The sequence below is a fragment of the Schistocerca gregaria genome, chromosome 1 (assembly GCF_023897955.1).
Source record: "Schistocerca gregaria isolate iqSchGreg1 chromosome 1, iqSchGreg1.2, whole genome shotgun sequence".
NCBI lineage: Eukaryota > Metazoa > Arthropoda > Insecta > Orthoptera > Acrididae > Schistocerca > Schistocerca gregaria.
This window is the reverse complement of record NC_064920.1, coordinates 792,262,340-792,281,973: the sequence shown is the minus strand read 5'-3', so window position 1 is coordinate 792,281,973 and position 19,634 is coordinate 792,262,340. Positions and strand designations below refer to the sequence as shown.

General features: G+C 37.9%; 1 protein-coding gene across 3 annotated transcripts in view; it reads right to left on the bottom strand.

Moving 5' to 3' along the window:
* LOC126269725 (protein SCAI) overlaps nucleotides 1–18,668 on the bottom strand; it is an 80,231-nt gene extending 61,563 nt beyond the window's left edge. For 2 of the 3 annotated variants that reach the window (XM_049974013.1, XM_049974015.1), the window contains exons 1-8: nucleotides 18,090–18,640; nucleotides 17,452–17,547; nucleotides 17,288–17,374; nucleotides 17,100–17,198; nucleotides 16,911–17,025; nucleotides 5,090–5,247; nucleotides 401–494; nucleotides 182–301 (exon numbers count right to left, since the gene is read on the bottom strand). In XM_049974013.1, the coding sequence (XP_049829970.1) occupies nucleotides 182–301; nucleotides 401–494; nucleotides 5,090–5,247; nucleotides 16,911–17,025; nucleotides 17,100–17,198; nucleotides 17,288–17,374; nucleotides 17,452–17,547; nucleotides 18,090–18,220 (900 nt within the window). In that variant the 5' untranslated portion in view covers nucleotides 18,221–18,640. Of the gene's footprint in view, nucleotides 1–181; nucleotides 302–400; nucleotides 495–5,089; nucleotides 5,248–16,910; nucleotides 17,026–17,099; nucleotides 17,199–17,287; nucleotides 17,375–17,451; nucleotides 17,548–18,089 lie in introns of all 3 variants that reach the window. The other variant, XM_049974014.1, reaches the window with a different exon arrangement.
* Between the last annotated feature and the right edge of the window lie 966 nt (nucleotides 18,669–19,634).

Here is a 19,634-nt window from a genome sequence, read left to right as displayed (position 1 = left end):
TGGATGCACATGAAAACGGACATTGTCTGAAGCTAGCAGTGTAAATAAAGTAATTTAAAATACAGTCTGGTGGAATCATGACATTTTTCAAATATATTGAGATTGTGGGGCCCATCCAGACAAAAATAATAATGTATCTCTAGTCCTATGTCAAACACATTACATGGTAGTTAACACTTACAATGGAAGCCCGCACTGGAGCAGGAGATGCATCATAAATATGGTTGTATTCATCCTGAGGTTCTCTTTCAAGGGTTTGCACCATTCGAAACATATCCATTGTCAGTTCACTAAATTTTACCTGTAGAAGTTAAAAAAAGTAGCACAGCACAATAAGTATTTGAAGATTTTTGTAAACTTTCAGTAATATTTTAGGTTTATACCAATAATATTGTCTGACCTGATCATTGCAGTTGCCAATTATGAGTATTTCTTGAAGAGTGAGGTTCATAATGGGAGACTTCTCAACGGGCGGAGTTGTTAATGGACTGAGTCTAGAAACATTAAATAAAAATTTATACATGTATTTACACAATTCTGTTATGTCTACAGTTAAATATATTCACAGTCTGATCTTAACACCTTGGATTTCAGTATCTGTTTCAGCTGTAACACCTTCTTGCAAAACATATGTCCATATGTTTCAAGCAATTTGCACCATGTCACATTATTTGCAATTTTTCATTGATCTAAGCTCAGATTTTTAGATTAAACAATCATGTTCAAAAAATACAAGTGGCAACATTGGCAATATTTAAGTAAAATGCTAGAATACACTGTACATATACTGAATAGCTGTATAGCTGCAGAAAACAAGGGAATACCGGTAACATCCTCCTCCTTCAACACAATATTAGCCGATTAATAAAACTGTAGTGGCTATGAACCAAATAATTTTAACTTTATAATCATAATGTATCGCAATACTTTAAAAATATTAATGCCAATACAATACACTGTCCTCTGTCTCTCTCTCTCTCTCTCTCTCTCTCTCTCTCTCTCTCTCTCTCTCTCTTTTTTTTTTTTTTTTTTTTTTTTTTTTTTTTTTTTTTTTTTTTTTTTTTACAGGGATACACTATTTTTCTGACTAAGGGCAGGGCATTAGTATCAACCTCTTTCATGACGTTACAAGGGAGAAGAAATGTATATGTTAAAATGTCCCATTGTGAACAATGTCATTAGAGATGGAGCATTAACTCAAAATGTGGAAGGAAACTGCCCATTTTATCTATAGAAAAATCATCTAGACATTGGTCTTATGCGAATTAGGAAATCACAGAAAACCTGTATGTTGATAATCAAATGGGGGAACTGAACCAAACCTCCAAAGTGTGAGTTTCAATGCCTTAACTACTATGCAAGCTGGCTCAATATACAGCTTTGCAGACAGTAACAAGACAAAAAGCATAATCATCTCCACATAAAAGTGTTCTGTATGGTAACTTTAGTTTGGTGCTCATCTTCAGTATCCATGTAAACTGGCCAAATATTATAAATGATGACATCAGACAGTGACTTTATATGAGAGGAAAATACTGACACCAAATTTATAACAGATGTCAAAACAAACTTTCTGTCAAAGAGTAAACAAATCAATACAAAACCAAGGAACTACGTTTTCTAGCTGTAAAACTAGCTCACACATACTCTTGCAAAGCTGTCTTGCACACTATGCTGTCAACATAACATGAGACAACTGAACACATCATCAAAACTTGGTTTATATATACTAGTTAAATGAGAAATGTAGTTTAGTCATGTGACACCTTAGGTGGTGATAAATGGTGAACAGTATCTACAAGACATCTGCAAAAGGTAGGGAGGATACAGTTCTTGTGTCCCAGTGACATTAAGATGAAAGACAGCACAAGCTTGGTCAGAAAAAGGATGCAAAGATGAACTGACCATGGACTTCATGCAGGAACCGTCACAACATTCATCTACAGTGATCTCCAGAAAGTATGGAAATTTGAACCTGGATGGTCAGTTAATGATTTAAACCTTGTTCCTCAAGAGCATGTCTTATCAACTGCACCACTCAGCTTGGCTACACAGACATGAAAGCTGCACTTCTCAACAAAAAGTCCAGCACCTCACTCACCCCATCACTTCACATGGTGGGACACCAGTGAGAAAATACTCATAACATATATGTATTGTCCATGCGGTGACAAAACTCAAGTTCTATAGAAAGACTACATTCATTTTACATGACATAAACATACGAATTTTGCCAGAAATTGGTGGTAGGTTCTCAAACATCCAGTCAGTTACAGACACTTTTGCAAAAAATAGTATGAAACCTACACATGTAATTTCATACACAAGAGGAAATAACTCAGATCTTTGAGCATTATGCACTGAAGAGCAAAAGAAACTGGTACACCTCCCTGATATTGTGCAGTCCCCCAAGAGCACGCAGAAGAGCCGGAACACGACATGGCATGGATTCGACTAATGTCTGAAGTAGAGCTGGAGGGAACTGACACCAAGATTTCTGCAGAACTGTCCATTAATCTGTAACAATGGTCTCTCCTGAACAGCACACTGCAAGGCATCTCAGATATGCTCAATAATGTTCATTTCCGGGGAGTCTGCTAGCCAGCGGAAATGTCCCTGGAGCCACTCTGTAGTAACTCTGGTCATGAGGATTGTCGCACTGTCCTGCTGGAATTTCCCAAGTCTGTCGAAATGCACAATGGACATGAATGGATTCAGGTGATCAGACAGGACACTTATGTATGTGTCACCTGCCAGAGCCATATCTAGCCATATCTAGCCATATCAGGGGTCCCATATCACTCCAACTGCGCACACTCCACATCATTACAGAGCCTCCACCAGCTTGAACAGTCCCCTGCTGACATGCAGGGTCCATGGATTCATGAGATTGTCTCCATACCCATGCAGGTCCACCTGCTCGATACAATTTGAAACGAGACTTGTCTGATCAGGCAACAAGTTTCCCGTCATCAAGAGTCTATTGTCGGTGTAGAGGGGCCCAGACAAAGTGTAAAGTTTCATGTCGGGCGGCGATCAAGAGCACATGAGTGGGCCTCAGTTCCAAAAGCCCATATCGATGATGTTTGGTTGAATGGTTTGCACGCTCACACTTGTTAATGGCCCAGTATTGAAATCTGCAGCAATTTGTAGAAGGGTGTCACGCTGAATGATTCTCTTCAGTCATTATTACTCCCGTTGTTGCGGGATCCTTTTCCAGCCACAGCGATGTTGTGGATTTGATGTTTTACTGGATTCCTGATATTCAAGGTACACTTGTGAAATGATCGTATTGGAAAATCCCCATTCATCGCTACCTCAGAGATGTTGTGTCCCATCACTCATGTGCCATCTCTAATACCATGTTCGAATTCACTTAAGTCTTGATAACCTGCCATTGCAGCACCAGTAACCAATCTAACAACTGCACCAGACACTTGTTGTCTTATATATGTGTTGCCGACCAAAGCACATATTCTGCCTACACCAGTTTCTTTGGCACTTCAGTATCGTTAAGTGATAACAAAGAACTACAATAAGAGTTTAGGGAGGAACTTATATTACTAAGCAACTATCTCAGAACACAATACTACTTGCAGGTTGTCTGCCTAACAGCTTCCTTGGGGAACAAAAATTTGATTTCCAATATTTTACTTAATTACTGACAGAATTTAAAATGCTGTCATAATCTACTCACAATGTGGAATTATTTATGTTAAAAGGTTAATGAAGTAAGACAAGAATTACAGTCAGAAACTGAGTCTTTGTCCTGAGGCAGCCTAACTGATGGCATACAAATATCTGGACTTTATGCAGCCAGTATTTGTGAATGAGAGCACTTATCAACTTCCAACAAACTTTGCACAGAACTTCAAATCTTTCAGAAACTGTTTCGAGCTGAAACTCTCCCCCCCCACCCCCCCTCCCCCAAGCAAACTGATGAAAGAAAAAAAGTTTATCCCTTACCACACTTTCATTTTCACTGTTCTCCACACTTTCATTTTCACTGTTCACGCAGTAAAACTTCAGCATCAAATACAGTGTTTTAATTTATTACTTCTTTACTACCAACTCTATTCAGAACACAGTTTGCAGATGGTATTCACAAGTACCACTTCATGAGGCTGCAATATTATATTATGGTACAACACACACACTATGTGATCAAAAGTATCCAGACACCCACAAAAACATACATTATTCATATTAGGTGCATTGTGCTGCCACCTACTGCCAGGTACTCCATATCAGCAACCTCAGTAGTCATTAGACATGGTGAGAGAGCAGAATGGAGTGCTCCGCAGAATTCACGGACTTCAAACACGGTCAGTTGAGTGGGTGTCACTTGTGTCATACATCTGTACACGAGATTTCTACACTGCTAAACATCCCTAGGTCCACTGTTTCGAATGTGATAGTGAAGTGGAAAGATGACAAGTACAGCACAAAAGCGTTCAGGATGATCTCACCTGATGACTGACCGAGACCTCCGACAGTTGAAGAGCGCCATAATGTGTAATAGGTAGATATCTATCTAGACCATTATACAGGAATTCGAAACTACATCAGGATTCTCTGCAAGTACTACGACAGTTAGGCAGGAGGTGAGAAAACTTGGATTTCATGGTCGAGTGGTTGCTCATAAGTCACACATCATGCCGCTAAATGCCACACAACGCCTCACTTGGTGTAAGGAGCGTAAACATTGGATGATTGAATACAAGGAAAACATTGTGTGGAGTGACAAATCACGGTACACAATGTGGCGATCCGAAAGCAGGGTGTGGATATGGTGAATGCTCGAAACAAAAATGTTTGAATTTTTGAGAAAGCACCACACTAGTAATCCTACATATTGGGGCTATATGCTAATAATAAATCAGTATAAATTATTTGGAAAAGATCTGGGAAAGAGATTTTATGTTACATTAAATGTGTGTGAACCAAATCAGTAATTAATGTTTATTTTACACATGCATAATGTTCTAAAAGGTCCAACTAATTTATCCTCCTTTATAACTATTTACACAAATAATTAAGTTACTTAAGGTTTGTAATATGTTAATAGATATTCTTTCACTTTTCATACCTGTGGGAAAGCACAATGGTATTTGAATCTGCATGCAAAACACTGACAACACCATCAGCTTTAATAAATGACTTTATTTCTTCTAAGACAAGAGACCACTCTAACTGATCATCAGGTTCGTAGGTGCTTGTGTAATCTATAATTTGTTTGTCTAATTCCTGCCGAAAGAAAAAAAAAAACACACACACACATTACTTTACTGAATAAGGTGTGAAAGTGCTACACATGTAATTCAGTAATCAATGGTCTGTTGCTGTTAAAATCTTTTTCTCAGCACATCTTACAACTATGAACAGAACAGAACATCCACTCAATATGATGTGATAGGCTAAGTCATGAAATTAGAAAACAACATAAAAAATATTCCAGATAAAATGAACAAAATATGGCACAATACCTTCTGTTGTGAAATTAGATCAGCCATATTCCTGTAAAAAGTTTCGGTATAAATCAGACAATATAAATTCCCAAATTTCATGCAACCCCTTCTCCTCAAAGGCATCTATTAAAATTCATAACAGTTACAACGACAGAATGAAATGTGAAAAAGAGAACATAAATATGTCATATATCCTTTGATTGTTCCAAATACAGATATGCTTTCAGACATGCAAACTTGAATGACAAAACAACAGCATATGGCAGAGAGATCAGATTACTAGTCACCAGCCTTTTTTCTATATAAATTTACTTGGGCAAATGGATCAGATGGAACAACAAAACAAGTATGTACTAGGTGTGATGAGCAACTGAAATATATTTTAGGAAAATTTGTAGTGTAACAGGACGTTGTGGATCAAAGTTCTGCTGTACGAAGAATTGCCGTATCAGCTAAAGATGTTCGCAAAGTTTAAATAAAGTAGCTGGGTCAAATATCAACATACATACTGTGTGCACCATATCTGCTCCTACAGGGAGCGCATACGAGAAAAGATGTAGGCATAGTGCGTGGAAGACAGCAGAATGCTGTCTATGGGCCCATAAGATGCACACAGAATAAATGGGATTATGGAATCTCTTAGGAGAAAAACTAATTATGTTTTTTGATTTTAACATAGGAAACCTTCTGCATTACTGTTAGATCAGCGGTGCTCTTGTTTGAGTTCTCATAAAGAAGAAACGTATTTACGTCATGTTAATGGACTGAAATGGAAATGCCTTTATGCGATAAACATTTGGAAATTTTTTATTATTCTTAAACCAAGTATTAGCTATAATTAAGTTATGCTCTGCGCAAAATTCTACCAGGCCGCTTCTTCTTTCATTTCTTAGCCCCAATCCATATTCACCTACTATGTTTCCTTCTCTCCCTTTTCCTACTGATGAATTCCAGTCACCCATTACTATTAAATTTTCGTCTCCCTTCACTACCTGAATAATTTCTTTCATCTCGTCATACATTTCTTCAATTTCTTCGTCATCTGCAGAGCTAGTTGGCATATAAACTTGTACTACTGTAGTAGGTGTGGGCTTCGTGTCTGCCTTGGCCACAATAATGTGTTCACTATGTTGTTTGTAGTAGCTTACCCGTACACCTATTTTTTATTCATTATTAAACCCACTCCTGCATTACCCTATTTGATTTTGTATTTATGACCCTGTATTCACCTGGCCAAAAGTCTTGTTCCTCCTGCCACCGAACTTCACTAATTCCCACTATATCTAACTTTAACCTATCCATTTCCCTTTTTAAATTTTCTAACCTACCTACCCGATTAAGGGATCCGACATTCCACGCTCCGATCCGTAGAATGCCAGTTTTCTTTCTCCTGATAACGACGTCCTCCTGAGTAGTCACCGCCCGGAGATCCGAATGGGGGACTATTTTACCTCCGGAATATTTTACCCAAGAGGACACCATCATCATTTAATCATGCAGTAAAGCTGCATGCCCTCGGGAAAAATTACGGCTGTAGTTTCCCCTTGCTTTCAGCCGTTCGCAGTACCAGAACAGCAAGGCCATTTTGGTTAATGTTACAAGGCCAGATCAGTCAATCATCCAGACTGTTGCCCCTGCAACTACTGAAAAGGCTGCTGCTCTCTTCAGGAACCATACATTTGTCTGGCCTCTCAACAGATACCCCTCCGTTGTGGTTGCACCTACGATACGGCTATCTGTATCACTGAGGCACGCAAGCCTCCCCACCAACAGCAAGGTCCATGGTTCTTGCGGTGGGTGGGTGGGGGAGAAATTTGTTAACATCGAGTATTGATTTAAGTGTCAGGAAGTCGTTTCTCAAAGTATTTGTATGGAGTGTAGCAATGTATGGAAGTGAAACGTGCACGATAAATAGTTTAGACAAGAAGAGAATAGAAGCTTTTGAAATGGGGTCCTACAGAAGAATGCTGAAGATTAGATGGGTAGATCACATAACTAATGAGGAAGTATTGAATAGGATTGGGGAGAAGAGGAGTTTGTGGCACAACTTGACTAGAAGAAGGGATCGGTTGGTAGGACATGTTCTGAGACATCGAGGGGTCACCAGTTTAGTATTGGAGGGGAGCGTGGAAGGTAAAAATCATAGAGGGAGACCAAGAGATGAATACACTAAACAGATTCAGAAGGATGTAGGTTGCAGTAGGTACTGGGAGATGAAGAAGCTTGCACAGGATAGAGTAGCATGGAGAGCTGCATCAAACCAGTCTCAGGACTGAAGACCACAACAACAACTACAACATTTGGAAATTGACGGTTGAAATTGAAATTGTGTGTTCAGTCATCATTTGATAATTCAATATAAGTCGTTAGTCGGAAAGCTTTAGCAATGTCTTGCAGTGGAGAAGACACTTTGGAGAAGTCCACACAGGTGTGGCACAGCACAGTTTGTCCACAAAGTTCTGCACGGCAACCAGAATTACATACAAGTCAGATTCATCAAAAAAGAGGTAATCCTTTAACAGAACATTGTGATGCATCATGTATGATGCAAGTGAACTAATAACAAGTGATACGAAACCAAACTTAACCAACTAACACAACCAAAACACAAATGGATATATTACTGATTTTTTTGGTCATATATGGAAACCATGTCCTTGAGGAAAAATTGCAAAAAGAAGAGTATTAACGACAGAATTTGCCAAATAAACAAAGAGAATGTATACCAAGAAGATAGAGTTGCTATAGGCAATAAACAACAAGTGATGCAGAACTACGCAGTTAACTGCGAATTTAAATTGAAAATTGCGTGCCAATATCAGCAATACTACAGTGTCATCTGACACAAAAAAAATCTATGACTAAGAAGAATTTTGATGGAGATCTTATCCTCAAGACACAGAAATCATGGGTGCTGTGGCACGCCACAGATGCATCTCAACACAACAACCCGGGGCAATCTTTGACTGCTGGTGGCACATAGCCACCTAGTTGCATCCTATGAGCACCAATGGCACACCACCATCAGCTGGCAGAAGCAGCCATTAGTCGATGAGATACTAAACGCAGCGAGCAGTGAATTTTGTCATACTGTGTGTTCAACAGAAATGAATGAAATATTTAAGTTGCTAAAGCAGCAATTAGCCGATAATAATAAATAGTTAATGGAAAGCATTAGTAAAAAATTAGAAGGAACTAGTATTCACATAACAGTAGATTTAAATGATATATAGAAAGAATATAATGATAATAACAAAAGCTGTTTGCAACTTTAAACCCTAAATTCGACACTTCGAGCACAAATTTCGAAATGTTATCTTCAACCTTACTATCTTCGACCTTACAGAGCTCAGAGGAAAAATACTACAACAGAAGATATTGGAGATGTTAAGTTTCATGCAAAACAGGATATCATACAAGAAACTATTACTAGTAAGGTAACTAAAGCAATAAAAGAGGACTTCACAGTTCTAATAACAGAGCAGGCAACAAAGTTAACAGATATTGACACAAATGTTAACAGTTTCACAGAAAACATGCCCAATACAGTACATCAAGTAGTAAATAATGAGTTCAACCACTATTTTTGTAATGGTAGAGATGAGTTTAACGAAGTACAACTTGAAATGCAATAAGGAATAAAATGAATGCCAAAAGGAAATTTAATAAGAAGGCAATTATGTGCAATGAAATATATCTAGACTGCAAAATATAAAAGAAAATGATAAAGTGACATTTTTATCTTGAGTGCAGGGATATGTAGTGTAAAAGGACATTGTGTAGGTCCTGTTCTGCTCTAAGAAGCACTGACGCATAACACAAAGATGCACATGATGTTTATGTGGGAGAGAGGGAGAGGGGGCGCAAGGGGACAAATATTGAAAGACCTACTGTGTGTATTGTATCTGTTCTCACAGAGAGGTGGTACAAGGAAATATGTAGCCACAGTGTGTGGAAACAAGAAGAATACTGACTACTTGCTGGGCACCTGGTATGCAGTCAATGGATCCAGAAGACACATCTCTGGTTGTTGTTGTTGTTGTTGTTGTTGATGATGATGATGATGTTATTGTCTTCAGTCCTGGGACTGATTTGATGCACCTCTCTGTGCCACTCTATCCTGTGCAAGCTTCTTCATCTCCCAGTACTTACTGCAACCTACATCCTTCTGAATCTGCTTAGTGTATTCTCTTGGTCTCTGTCTACAATTTTTACCCTCCACGCTGCCCTCCAATACTAAATTGGTGATCCCTTGATGCCTCAGAACATGTCCTACCAATCAATCCCTTCTTCTGGTCAAGTTGTGCAACAAACATCTCTTCTCCCCAATCCTATTCAACATCTCCTCATTAGTTATGTGATCTACCCATCTAATCGTCAGCATTCTTCGGTAGCACCAGATGTCAAAAGCTTCTATTCTCTTCTTGTCCAAATTATTTATGGTGCATGTTTCACTTCCATACATGGCTACACTCCATACAAATACTTTCAGGAACGACTTCATTGACACTTAAATCTAAACTCGATGTTAACAAATTTCTCTTCTTCAGAAACGCTTTCCTTGCCATTGCCAGTTTACATTTTAAATCCTCTCTACTTCGACCATCATCAGTTATTTTGCCACCCAAATAGCAAAACTGATTTACTACTTTAAGCGTCTCATTTCCTAACCTAATTCCCGCAGCATCACCTGACTTAATTCGACTACATTCGACATCCTCGTTTTGCTTTTGTTGATGTTCATCTTATATCCTCCTTTCTATACACTGTCCATTCCGTTCAACTGCTCTTCCAAGTCCTTTGCTGTCTCTGATAGAATTACAATGTCATCAGTGAACCTCAAAGTTTTTATTTCTTCTCCATGGATTTTAATACCTACCCCGAATTTTTCTTTGTTTCCTTTACTGCTTGCTCAAGATACAGATTGAATAACATCGGGGAGAGGCTACAACCCTGTCTCACTCCCTTCCCAACCACTGCTTCCCTTTCATGTCCCTCGACTCTTATAAATGCCATCTGGTTTCTGTACAAATTGTAAATAGCCTTTCGCTCCCTGTATTTTACCCCTGCCACCTTTTGAATTTGAAAGAGAGTATTCCAGTCAACATTGTCAAAGGCTTTCTCTAAGTCTACGAATGCTAGAAATGTAGGTTTGCCTTTCCTTAATCTTTCTTCTAAGATAAGTCGTAAGGTCAGTATTGCCTCACGTGTTCTAGTATTTCTACGGAATCAAAACTGATCTTCCCCAAGGTCAGCTACTACTAGTTTTTGCATTCTTCTGTACAGAATTCATGTTAGCATTTTGCAGCTATGGCTTATTAAACTGATAGTTCGGTAATTTTCACATCTGTCAACACCTGCTTTCTTTGGGATTGGAATTATTATATTCTTCTTGAAGTCTGAGGGAATTTCACCTGTCTCATACATCTTGCTCACCAGATGGTGGAGTCTTGTCACGACGGATCTCCCAAGGCCGTCAGTAGTTCTAATGGAATGTTGTCTACTCCCAGGGCCTTGTTTCAACTCAGGGCTGTCAGTGCTCTGTCAAACTTTTCACGCAGTACAGTATCTCCCATTTCATCTTCATCTACATCCTCTCCCATTTCCATAATATTTTCCTCAAATACATCGCCCTTGTATAGACCCTCTATATACTCCTTCCACCTTTCTGCTTTTCTTTCTTTGCTTAGAACTGGGTTTCCATCTGAGCTCTTGATATTCATACAAGTGGCTCTCTTTCCTCCGAAGGTCTCTTTAATTTTCCTGTAGGCAGTATCTATCTTATCCCTAGTGAGATAAACCCCTACATCCTTACATTTGTAATCTCCTTTAGGAGAGCAAAACCCAAACAACAGACTTACTGTTCAACAAGCACAGTTTCAAATTAACCCACATTCAGCAATTTCCCATATAACCTAAAAGTAAAAAACTGGGAATCCTTAGCAGTTCAAAAGAAAATTAAAACATGACTTACTAGCCACATCCACAAATTACCTGGGTACAAGGGTCAAAAATTTCTGTTAGCTACATAGAACATTTGTTAGATTACATTAAACTGGTCTACACACAAATATTATTGGGTTGGTATGTGAATTAATAGCATTCTTCCATAAGCTTAATAAACACAACAGATACACATAAGAGGGACTTCAGCTATCAATAACATATTCTCCTTCACTATTTACAATAGTCCGCTCAAATGGTTCTGAGCATTATGGGACTCAACATCTGTGGTCATCAGTCCCCTAGAACTTAGAACTACTTAAACCTAACTAACCCAAGGACATCACACACATCCGTGCCCGAGGCAGGATTCGAACCTGCGACCGTAGCGATCACGCGGTTCCAGACTGAAGCGCCTAGAACCGCACGGCCACACCGGCCGGCTTACAATAGTCTGCCAATGCTGGAGTAACTTTCATATTGAATGTTTGAAGGCTCAAAGGTGTTTACCAATTTCCTTATTTTCAGGGCTCTATTACTTAGTAATGAGTTGATCTACAGGCATCAGTTTTTTAGGCATTTAGTAAGTAGACCACTATTTTGATAAAACATATAAAAAATAGAACATATCATTGAGACTGTTAAAGAAAAATGTTGGAACAACCAGTTTTTTCAGACTGTTCTCAAGATTTGTGAATTTTTACAAAATTATACGTAAGTAAAAGAAAACAGTAGAGACCTGAGCTTGTGCTTATTAACTCGTTACTATGAATAATAGTGAAAAGCATTTGGCATTTCAATTAATAGTTCTTACCTTGACTCAAGATGATTCCATTGGGAAAAACATGTAAAATCTGACAAATTTTGAATTCCTGGGGGGAGGGGGGTTTGGTAGACAATTGAATCTCAACTTGATTTTTTGCTGAAATGTTTAAATGTCTGATAGCAATAGCAATCTTACATAAAAAAAATATCCTAAATCACTTCATTCGCTATCAAAGAATAAAATGAATATTCCACTTACACATACCACCTGCATTCAGTACTACATGCAACTGGTAGCTATAAACCATCTGTATTCCCTGAAAATTGCTCCTAAAATATATGTCTGGATGACCTATCTACTCTCTGTTATCTAAACTCTCTGTTATCTAAACTCTGTTATCAATTACTTTTCTAATTGTATGAATCGTGCAAAGAACAGTTTTGTAAACAAGTTCAAATATAAAGAAGTCTGGTTCCATTCTAAGTCCAAAAGGGTATGACAGGTGACTATATTTTCTTTTTATTTATTTGTTTTTGTGAAATATTAAGTTTAAAGCCTAAAATAAAAAGTGTTTCACACCCAGTTTCAGGCAACGGAAAGACCAGGATTGAATAACAATATGAAAAGGATAAACTGCCTCCTCTATGTTTGAAGATGTTTACAAATTACGCTTTATCAGCTTTTTATTCAACAGTTTCATAACTGACAAACAGGTGGTGCTGAAACTTCTTTTGAAATGGTTTTCATATTTGTCAACAATACTTTCAATATTCTTGTTTGTTGCAGACAATGCTCAGTCAGTCATATTTCTTATCTTTATTTCTGTTAATTAGAAAATGGACACATGTAGTGTTGGTTTGTAAAATAATGATGCTGCATGTGATACCAACAACAGAAACTGTAAGATGCGGGTGTGCATCCAATGCTCTGGCAAGGACATTGCACATGACATCATCAGCTTCTGTAAGTGGATGCATACCACAGAACCACCATAATCACACTCCAGCTGCCAGTGAGCGAATTCTGTGAAAATCCAGCTGAGATGGCTGATGACCTGTAGCAGTATACCATTACATACCAAAAGTATAATCTCCATCTCCATATCTACAAGGTAAATTTGGTCCATTCTCAAATCGTAGTTTTGTAGTTTCTTGGTGCAACATGAGGTACAGGGCCATCAATGGGATAATTCTCAGTCAACCTTGCATTCATTTGTAGTACACTACAAATACAACAGTTTTAGCCAGAAGAGCCAGCTGCAAGCTACATCACCATCCAATTACATTTTGACACCTGAAGGATACAGAACATTATCACATCCTTTGTTTCTTCTCAGGAGATCAAATATTACAAAGATTTTTTTGGAACACAGGTACAGCAATGTTAAGGCAGTGCCAGGAACACGAATGCACTTTGCATCTTGTGAAAATGCTTTGTTGGTACAACTGCAGGTGGGGCAGTATGTGACTTCCAGATACGACGAAAATTAGTACAAAGAGATAGAGGGGCTGGCCAGTACTTACCTCAGCTCAGTACAGCCGATAGAAACACAAAAAACAACCGAAAATTTAAGTTCCTAGCTTTCGGAATAAATGTTCCTTCATCAGGGAGGAGAGAGAGGGGAAAGAAAGGGAAGAAGGGAAAGTGGATTTAGTTACTCACAACCCAGGTTATGAAGCAACAGGGAAAGGAAAACAGGGAAGGTAGCAAGGATGGAGGCATGGTTGTCAGAGGGAAGCCAAAGATATTCTACTGCAGGTACTGTGCCAGCTTCAAACCAAAGAGGATGCATACAGAAGTAAAGAGGTGTATAGTATAAAGATGTAGGATGAAAAGATGCATGAATGGCTGAAGAGGAAAGAGAAAGAGGAGAAGACTGAAAAGTAAATGAGAGTGAGGTTGTTTAACGTAGATTCAGTCCAGGGGAATGGCGGGATGAAAGGATGTGCTGGAGTGCAAGTTCCCATCTCCGCAGTTCAGAGGGACTGGTGTTGGGTGGGAGAAGCCAAATGGCACATACGGTGTAGCAGGTTCCTAGGTCCCTAGAATTATGCTGGAGGGCATGCTCCGCTACTGGGTATTGGACATCTCCTAGGCGGACAGTTCGTCTGTGTCCGTTCATGCGCTCAGCCAGTTTAGTTGTTGTCATACCAATGTAAAAGGCTGGGCAGTGCAGGCATGTCAGCTGATAAATGACATGTGTAGTCTCACACGTGGCCCTGCCTTGAATTGTGTATGTTTTCCCAGTAGCGGGGCTGGAGTAGGTGGTTGTGGGGGGATGCATGGGGCAGGTTTTGCAGCGGGGTCGGTTACAGGGGTAGGAACTGCTGGGTAGAGAAGGTAGTCTGGGAATATTGCAGGGTTTAACAAGGATGTTACGGAGGTTAGGGGGACGACGAAAGGCAACTCTGGGTGGTGTGGGGAGAATTTTGTCAAGGGATGATCTCATTTCAGGGATTGACTTGAGAAAGTCATATCCCTGGCGGAGTAATTTATTGATGTATTCGAGGCCAGGATAATATTGAGTGACAAGGGGGATGCTTCTGTGTGGTCTGAGGGTAGGAATATTGTTGTTGGACGGGGAGGAATGTATTTAATTACCAGTTCCCTGTAGTGCTGAGAGTAGATGGTATGTGCAAGTGGTATTTCCATTATTTTTTTCCAATGAATAAACCAAGTTAGGATATTCCTCTTTGGGTCTAAGATTGCTATCAGATATGTAAACATTTCAGCAACAAAGTAAGTTAAGACTGATTTGTCTATGTAACCCTAGCCCCCTCCCCTCTCCTAGGATTTCAAAGTCCGTCAAATTTGATTTTTTTCCAGTGGAGTCATCTTTTAGTGAAGGTAAGAACTATTAATTTCAATGCCACATGCTTTTTACTACTATTATTTAATAGAGTTACAGTGCATAAGCTGAGATCTGCACTGTTTCCTTGTACATCACAAATTTGAAACACACCCTGAAAAAAGTGCATATTTCAGCATGTTTCATAAACAATCTGAATGATGTATCCTACTTTTTATACATTATATCACCCTTAGTGACCTATGCACCTGATGCATAAAAAAACTGAGGCCTGTACGTCAACTCATTACTATGTAGCAGTTCTCTGAAACTAAGGAAATTGGTGCCAGATTCATGACCAGGTGCACACCCTTGAACCTTCAAATGTGAATTTCTCAAATATGTTAAAGTTAGGACAATGCTATTTGGCAGTTTTACTTTTAAGATACCAAATATGACTGAATTCTGAAATGATCACCTTAGGAACCACTAAAATGTCTAAGTGTTTATATGGAATGATCCTTTACGTTATTTGTCACAACTTGTCATGTAACTGAGCACTACTGTAGAGAGTGATTCACACCACAAAATAATTTAATTGCAATCTGCAGTCACTATAAGACAAGAAGAGTTTCCATTATCAGCAGATAGCCTTTCTTAATTACTGTCTGTGAACTAAAGTAAACAACTCAAAATTGATATAAACACTATTGTATTTGCATGTGTGTTTGAGCTGTAGATGCTGGTTGTATGTTTTGTTTACAGTAAGTCATTGCTTACTGTTACTGGTAGCTTAGATTGTGAGGTTTATTAGAGGAGGAGGAGGAGATTAGTGTGTAACGTTCCATTGCCAATGAGATCATTAGAAATGGAGCAGAAGCTCTGATTAGGGACTTATGGGGAAGAAACTCGGCTATGCCCTGTCAAAGGAACCATCCCAGCATTTGCCTGAAGTGATTTAGGGAAATCACAGAAGACCTAAATCAGGATGGTCAGAAATGGGTTTGAACCACTGCCCTCCTGAATGCGAGTAAAGTGTGCCACCTTGCTCAGCAAGTTTATTAGGCCTATATCCATTGTTCTGAACTGCATTGTAAACTAAACCTATAAAGTATATGGATTTTTATGATTTAGCAGTGACAGAATGTAGTGTACCTCAAAGTCTAGTCTAGGTTGGAAGGTGATAGTCTAGTTATGAGCTGGTAAGGGGTATGAATGTCTCATGGAAATCTTCAGTTTACTTTAAATATAAGTTGTGCTTACCATAGTTACATTTATAGTACTGATGAAAACCATTACTTTCTCCTCTTTGGCCTGATATTCTCATGTTCTTAATAATTCTGAACACATTAATTTTATTCTGCTTAATGTTTTGATTGATAGTGATGTCAAGAGTTGTTGGTTTGTTAAGCCCTTTATTTCTGCAACCATTGGTAACAAATCCTTTACCACGACAACCAGTACAAGTTACCATTAAGTAGGCAACATAGCCTACAAAGAGCAGGTGTATGAGAGAAAGCTACATTAGCTGCCAATAGTAAATCTAAAACTACAGGGGATAGACTCCGAAGTATCTGCATTTGAACCCTAGAAACTTACTGACACATATGTTTGTTAGTATACACTACAGGCAAATGAAACAAACACACTAGTGAAATTTATCAGCTGAATAATGGAAATGAACACGGAACCTTTGAGAGGATCATGCACAACTACTTTAAATTCAGTTACAATAGTATCTACATACCCTTCATTTATATCATATAACAAAGTTTTCTTTAATGTGAATTGTGTAACAACAGCGATTATGTTCGGTTTTCAATAAATTTTATGTGGATTTACATTATACTAGTAAGCACTATTAAATTCAAATTACTGACAACTACATTTCAATGAGTTCTGTATAAAACTACAATTTGAATTCTAAGGAGTCTAAAACACTCACCATTACCAAATCTCTCACTAATTTCATCTTTTTGAGCAAGAGACAAACCACAATAAATCGTGCATAATACCTTAGCTTCTTTACCATCAAATCAGACCTGCAACATAGCACATCACTTACAATAATAAAAAATAAATAATTGTTTTACTCCAGATCATTCATGAGCATGCAAAAATACTTGGTAACTACCTATCTTCCTTAGAAGCTCTTGAGTAATAAGCTCTACCTCTTATTGCTGCATAAAATGAATATGCTTCATTCAAGTAATTTGTTTCACTGGTACGTAAACTGTTGACAAAGAAATATGCTTTAGGAAAAAAAAGCAACAAATTCACCTATGGACATTGTTTATACAAAAAAGCAGAACAATCACTTACTAATAATGATAATATAATTGTCCTATTTTGGAAGCAATTTCCCCTATTTGCCATCTTTTTAAACCATATTTTGTATCTAAAATTTGCCTGTGAAAAAGACCATACAATGTTAAGATTTACACAAAAAGAAAAACATGAAAAGTAAATAACTTCACATATTATACCTATGCTGTTGTTGGAATTTCCACAGCTTTGTATAAATGTCAAATGTTCTTCCAAAGTATGCCTGCCATTGTTTATGACCATACTGGGGTAAATCTCTGAAAAACACAAAAACTAAGATGGTCATCAGTTTCTATTTATAATACCAAAATATGTACCAGAGGAAAGCGTTAGCAAATTACATATCCAACTAAGTACCACCAAGCACAATGGAAACATTTGTCAATTTAACAGTCAGTTTTCAAATCAATTTAAAGCAATACAAAATGTAGACATTAACCACACAGATCATTTAACCTGTTCCACAAAATAATGCTACATTTTCATGGGCTGCATACTTTCGGAAATAATTAATCTGCAACATACTGTTTACTTAACAAAGCTTCTGACATATGCATATGACAAAGAAGGCACAGTGCAGTTGCAAATGGAGCAGTTCCAGGCTCTAGGGGTGAGAGACAATAGACTTAAGATTGATCTGTCGTCTGATGACTTAAATACCACATGAAGTATTCTCAAGTTTGCAAAACTTTCAAATGTATCGAAATTTGAATGTACTGTGCATGAAACAATTAGGTGTGTAAAACTATAATTAACATATATTAGCTGTGTACAAGTTATTAAAATACTCGTACTTTACCTAAGGCCGTTAAACAGTTGTTTGGATTTTTCTAATAAATGACAAAATTCTATTACTATCTTCTTTTCGTGGTCATCCAACCCTGCCATAACGACCATCTCTCTCTCCCTATTGCTAACTGCCGACGACATAGGGTGGTTTTGGGCATCAGCGTTGCCAAAACATACAAATCGACTATGTGCTCTGGCGTCAACGACTATTCCGTGCTGGCTGGCATATGTCGAATTTAATTCAACGCGCAGCTTAAACTCATGAAATCTAATTCACGGCATCAATATGGAACAGTTACTTGAGAAGCTGTATGAGGAAACAGAAACATTGCTCATTGCTTTGCAGTATCATATTCTGATGTCGAAAAAGTAACCGTAACCATCCATAGTGCTATAGTGGACGAAACGTATACACAATGAATCTTCTGAATGTATAGTCTGTATGTTTATTTATGTCACAATGCAAATATTGACATCACTTTAACTTTACGGACTACCGGCGACAGGATCGTTTAGGGGAAAAGTCTGTAGCGATAATTTACCACGAGATGTCACTTGAGTACTCTGACATAAGGTTGTATTCAAAGATGTTCAATAAAGTGTACGGATATTAAATTCTTTGCATCATCGTCAGATAACATTCATCCAGGGATCATATGCGCATCAATTTTGCGGCAATTCAACAAATACAGAGCTGTAATACGGAGTTAAATATATACAGGAAATGGGACAGCACATAACGATTTTAATGAAGGATGTAATCTAGGAGGCTAGACGATTCAGCAGTAAACAGTCCACTTGCCAATGCAAAATGAAAAAGAAACCGTACCGTAGGGCTTATTGGCACATACAAATCTGAACAATACCTTATTTCCAATAATCGAATATGAAACAACGTAACTGCAAAGTATGTAAGATTTCAGTAAAGTAGGCGATTTCCTCAATTTCAACATCAACAACTTCATATATTACTTACTATAATGCAATTTATTGAATTTATGGAATTGCCTGCAGCTGGTTTCGATATTATCTTCCTGACAGACCGGATAATTAATCTAAAGAAAATTTTTAAGATTATAGTAAAGTTAAAACAAAAATCTAAAATAAGACTGTTTATTAGCCTTCGCCTTATTTTTGGTTATTTTGTTTATATTGATTATTTCTGAATGATTCACCATGCCATTTCTCAGTATCAGAGGAAGTGTGTGAAAATGAAACTAGCCACTTACTGCAGAACAATGTGTAGCTGATGTACAGCAGAATAAAAATTGGAAGAAAAGTAGCAACTTTCTTAAAGGTCTCCACTGGCACATTTTCAGTTATTTCTGAAAAATTTGTGTTCTTTATTATGCTGTCTGTCAGACAGAGGGGAGCAAACTATTGGTTGAGGGGATTTCAATGTAGATTTTCTGAAAGAGTCTGATAGAAAGCACGAGATTGAAGTATTACTTGTTTCGTTCAATTTGACAGTATTTATCGATTTTCCTACTTGGGAGGTACAGGAAAGCAGCACACTAACATATAATGTTTTTAGACAAACACAATCAAAAAATTC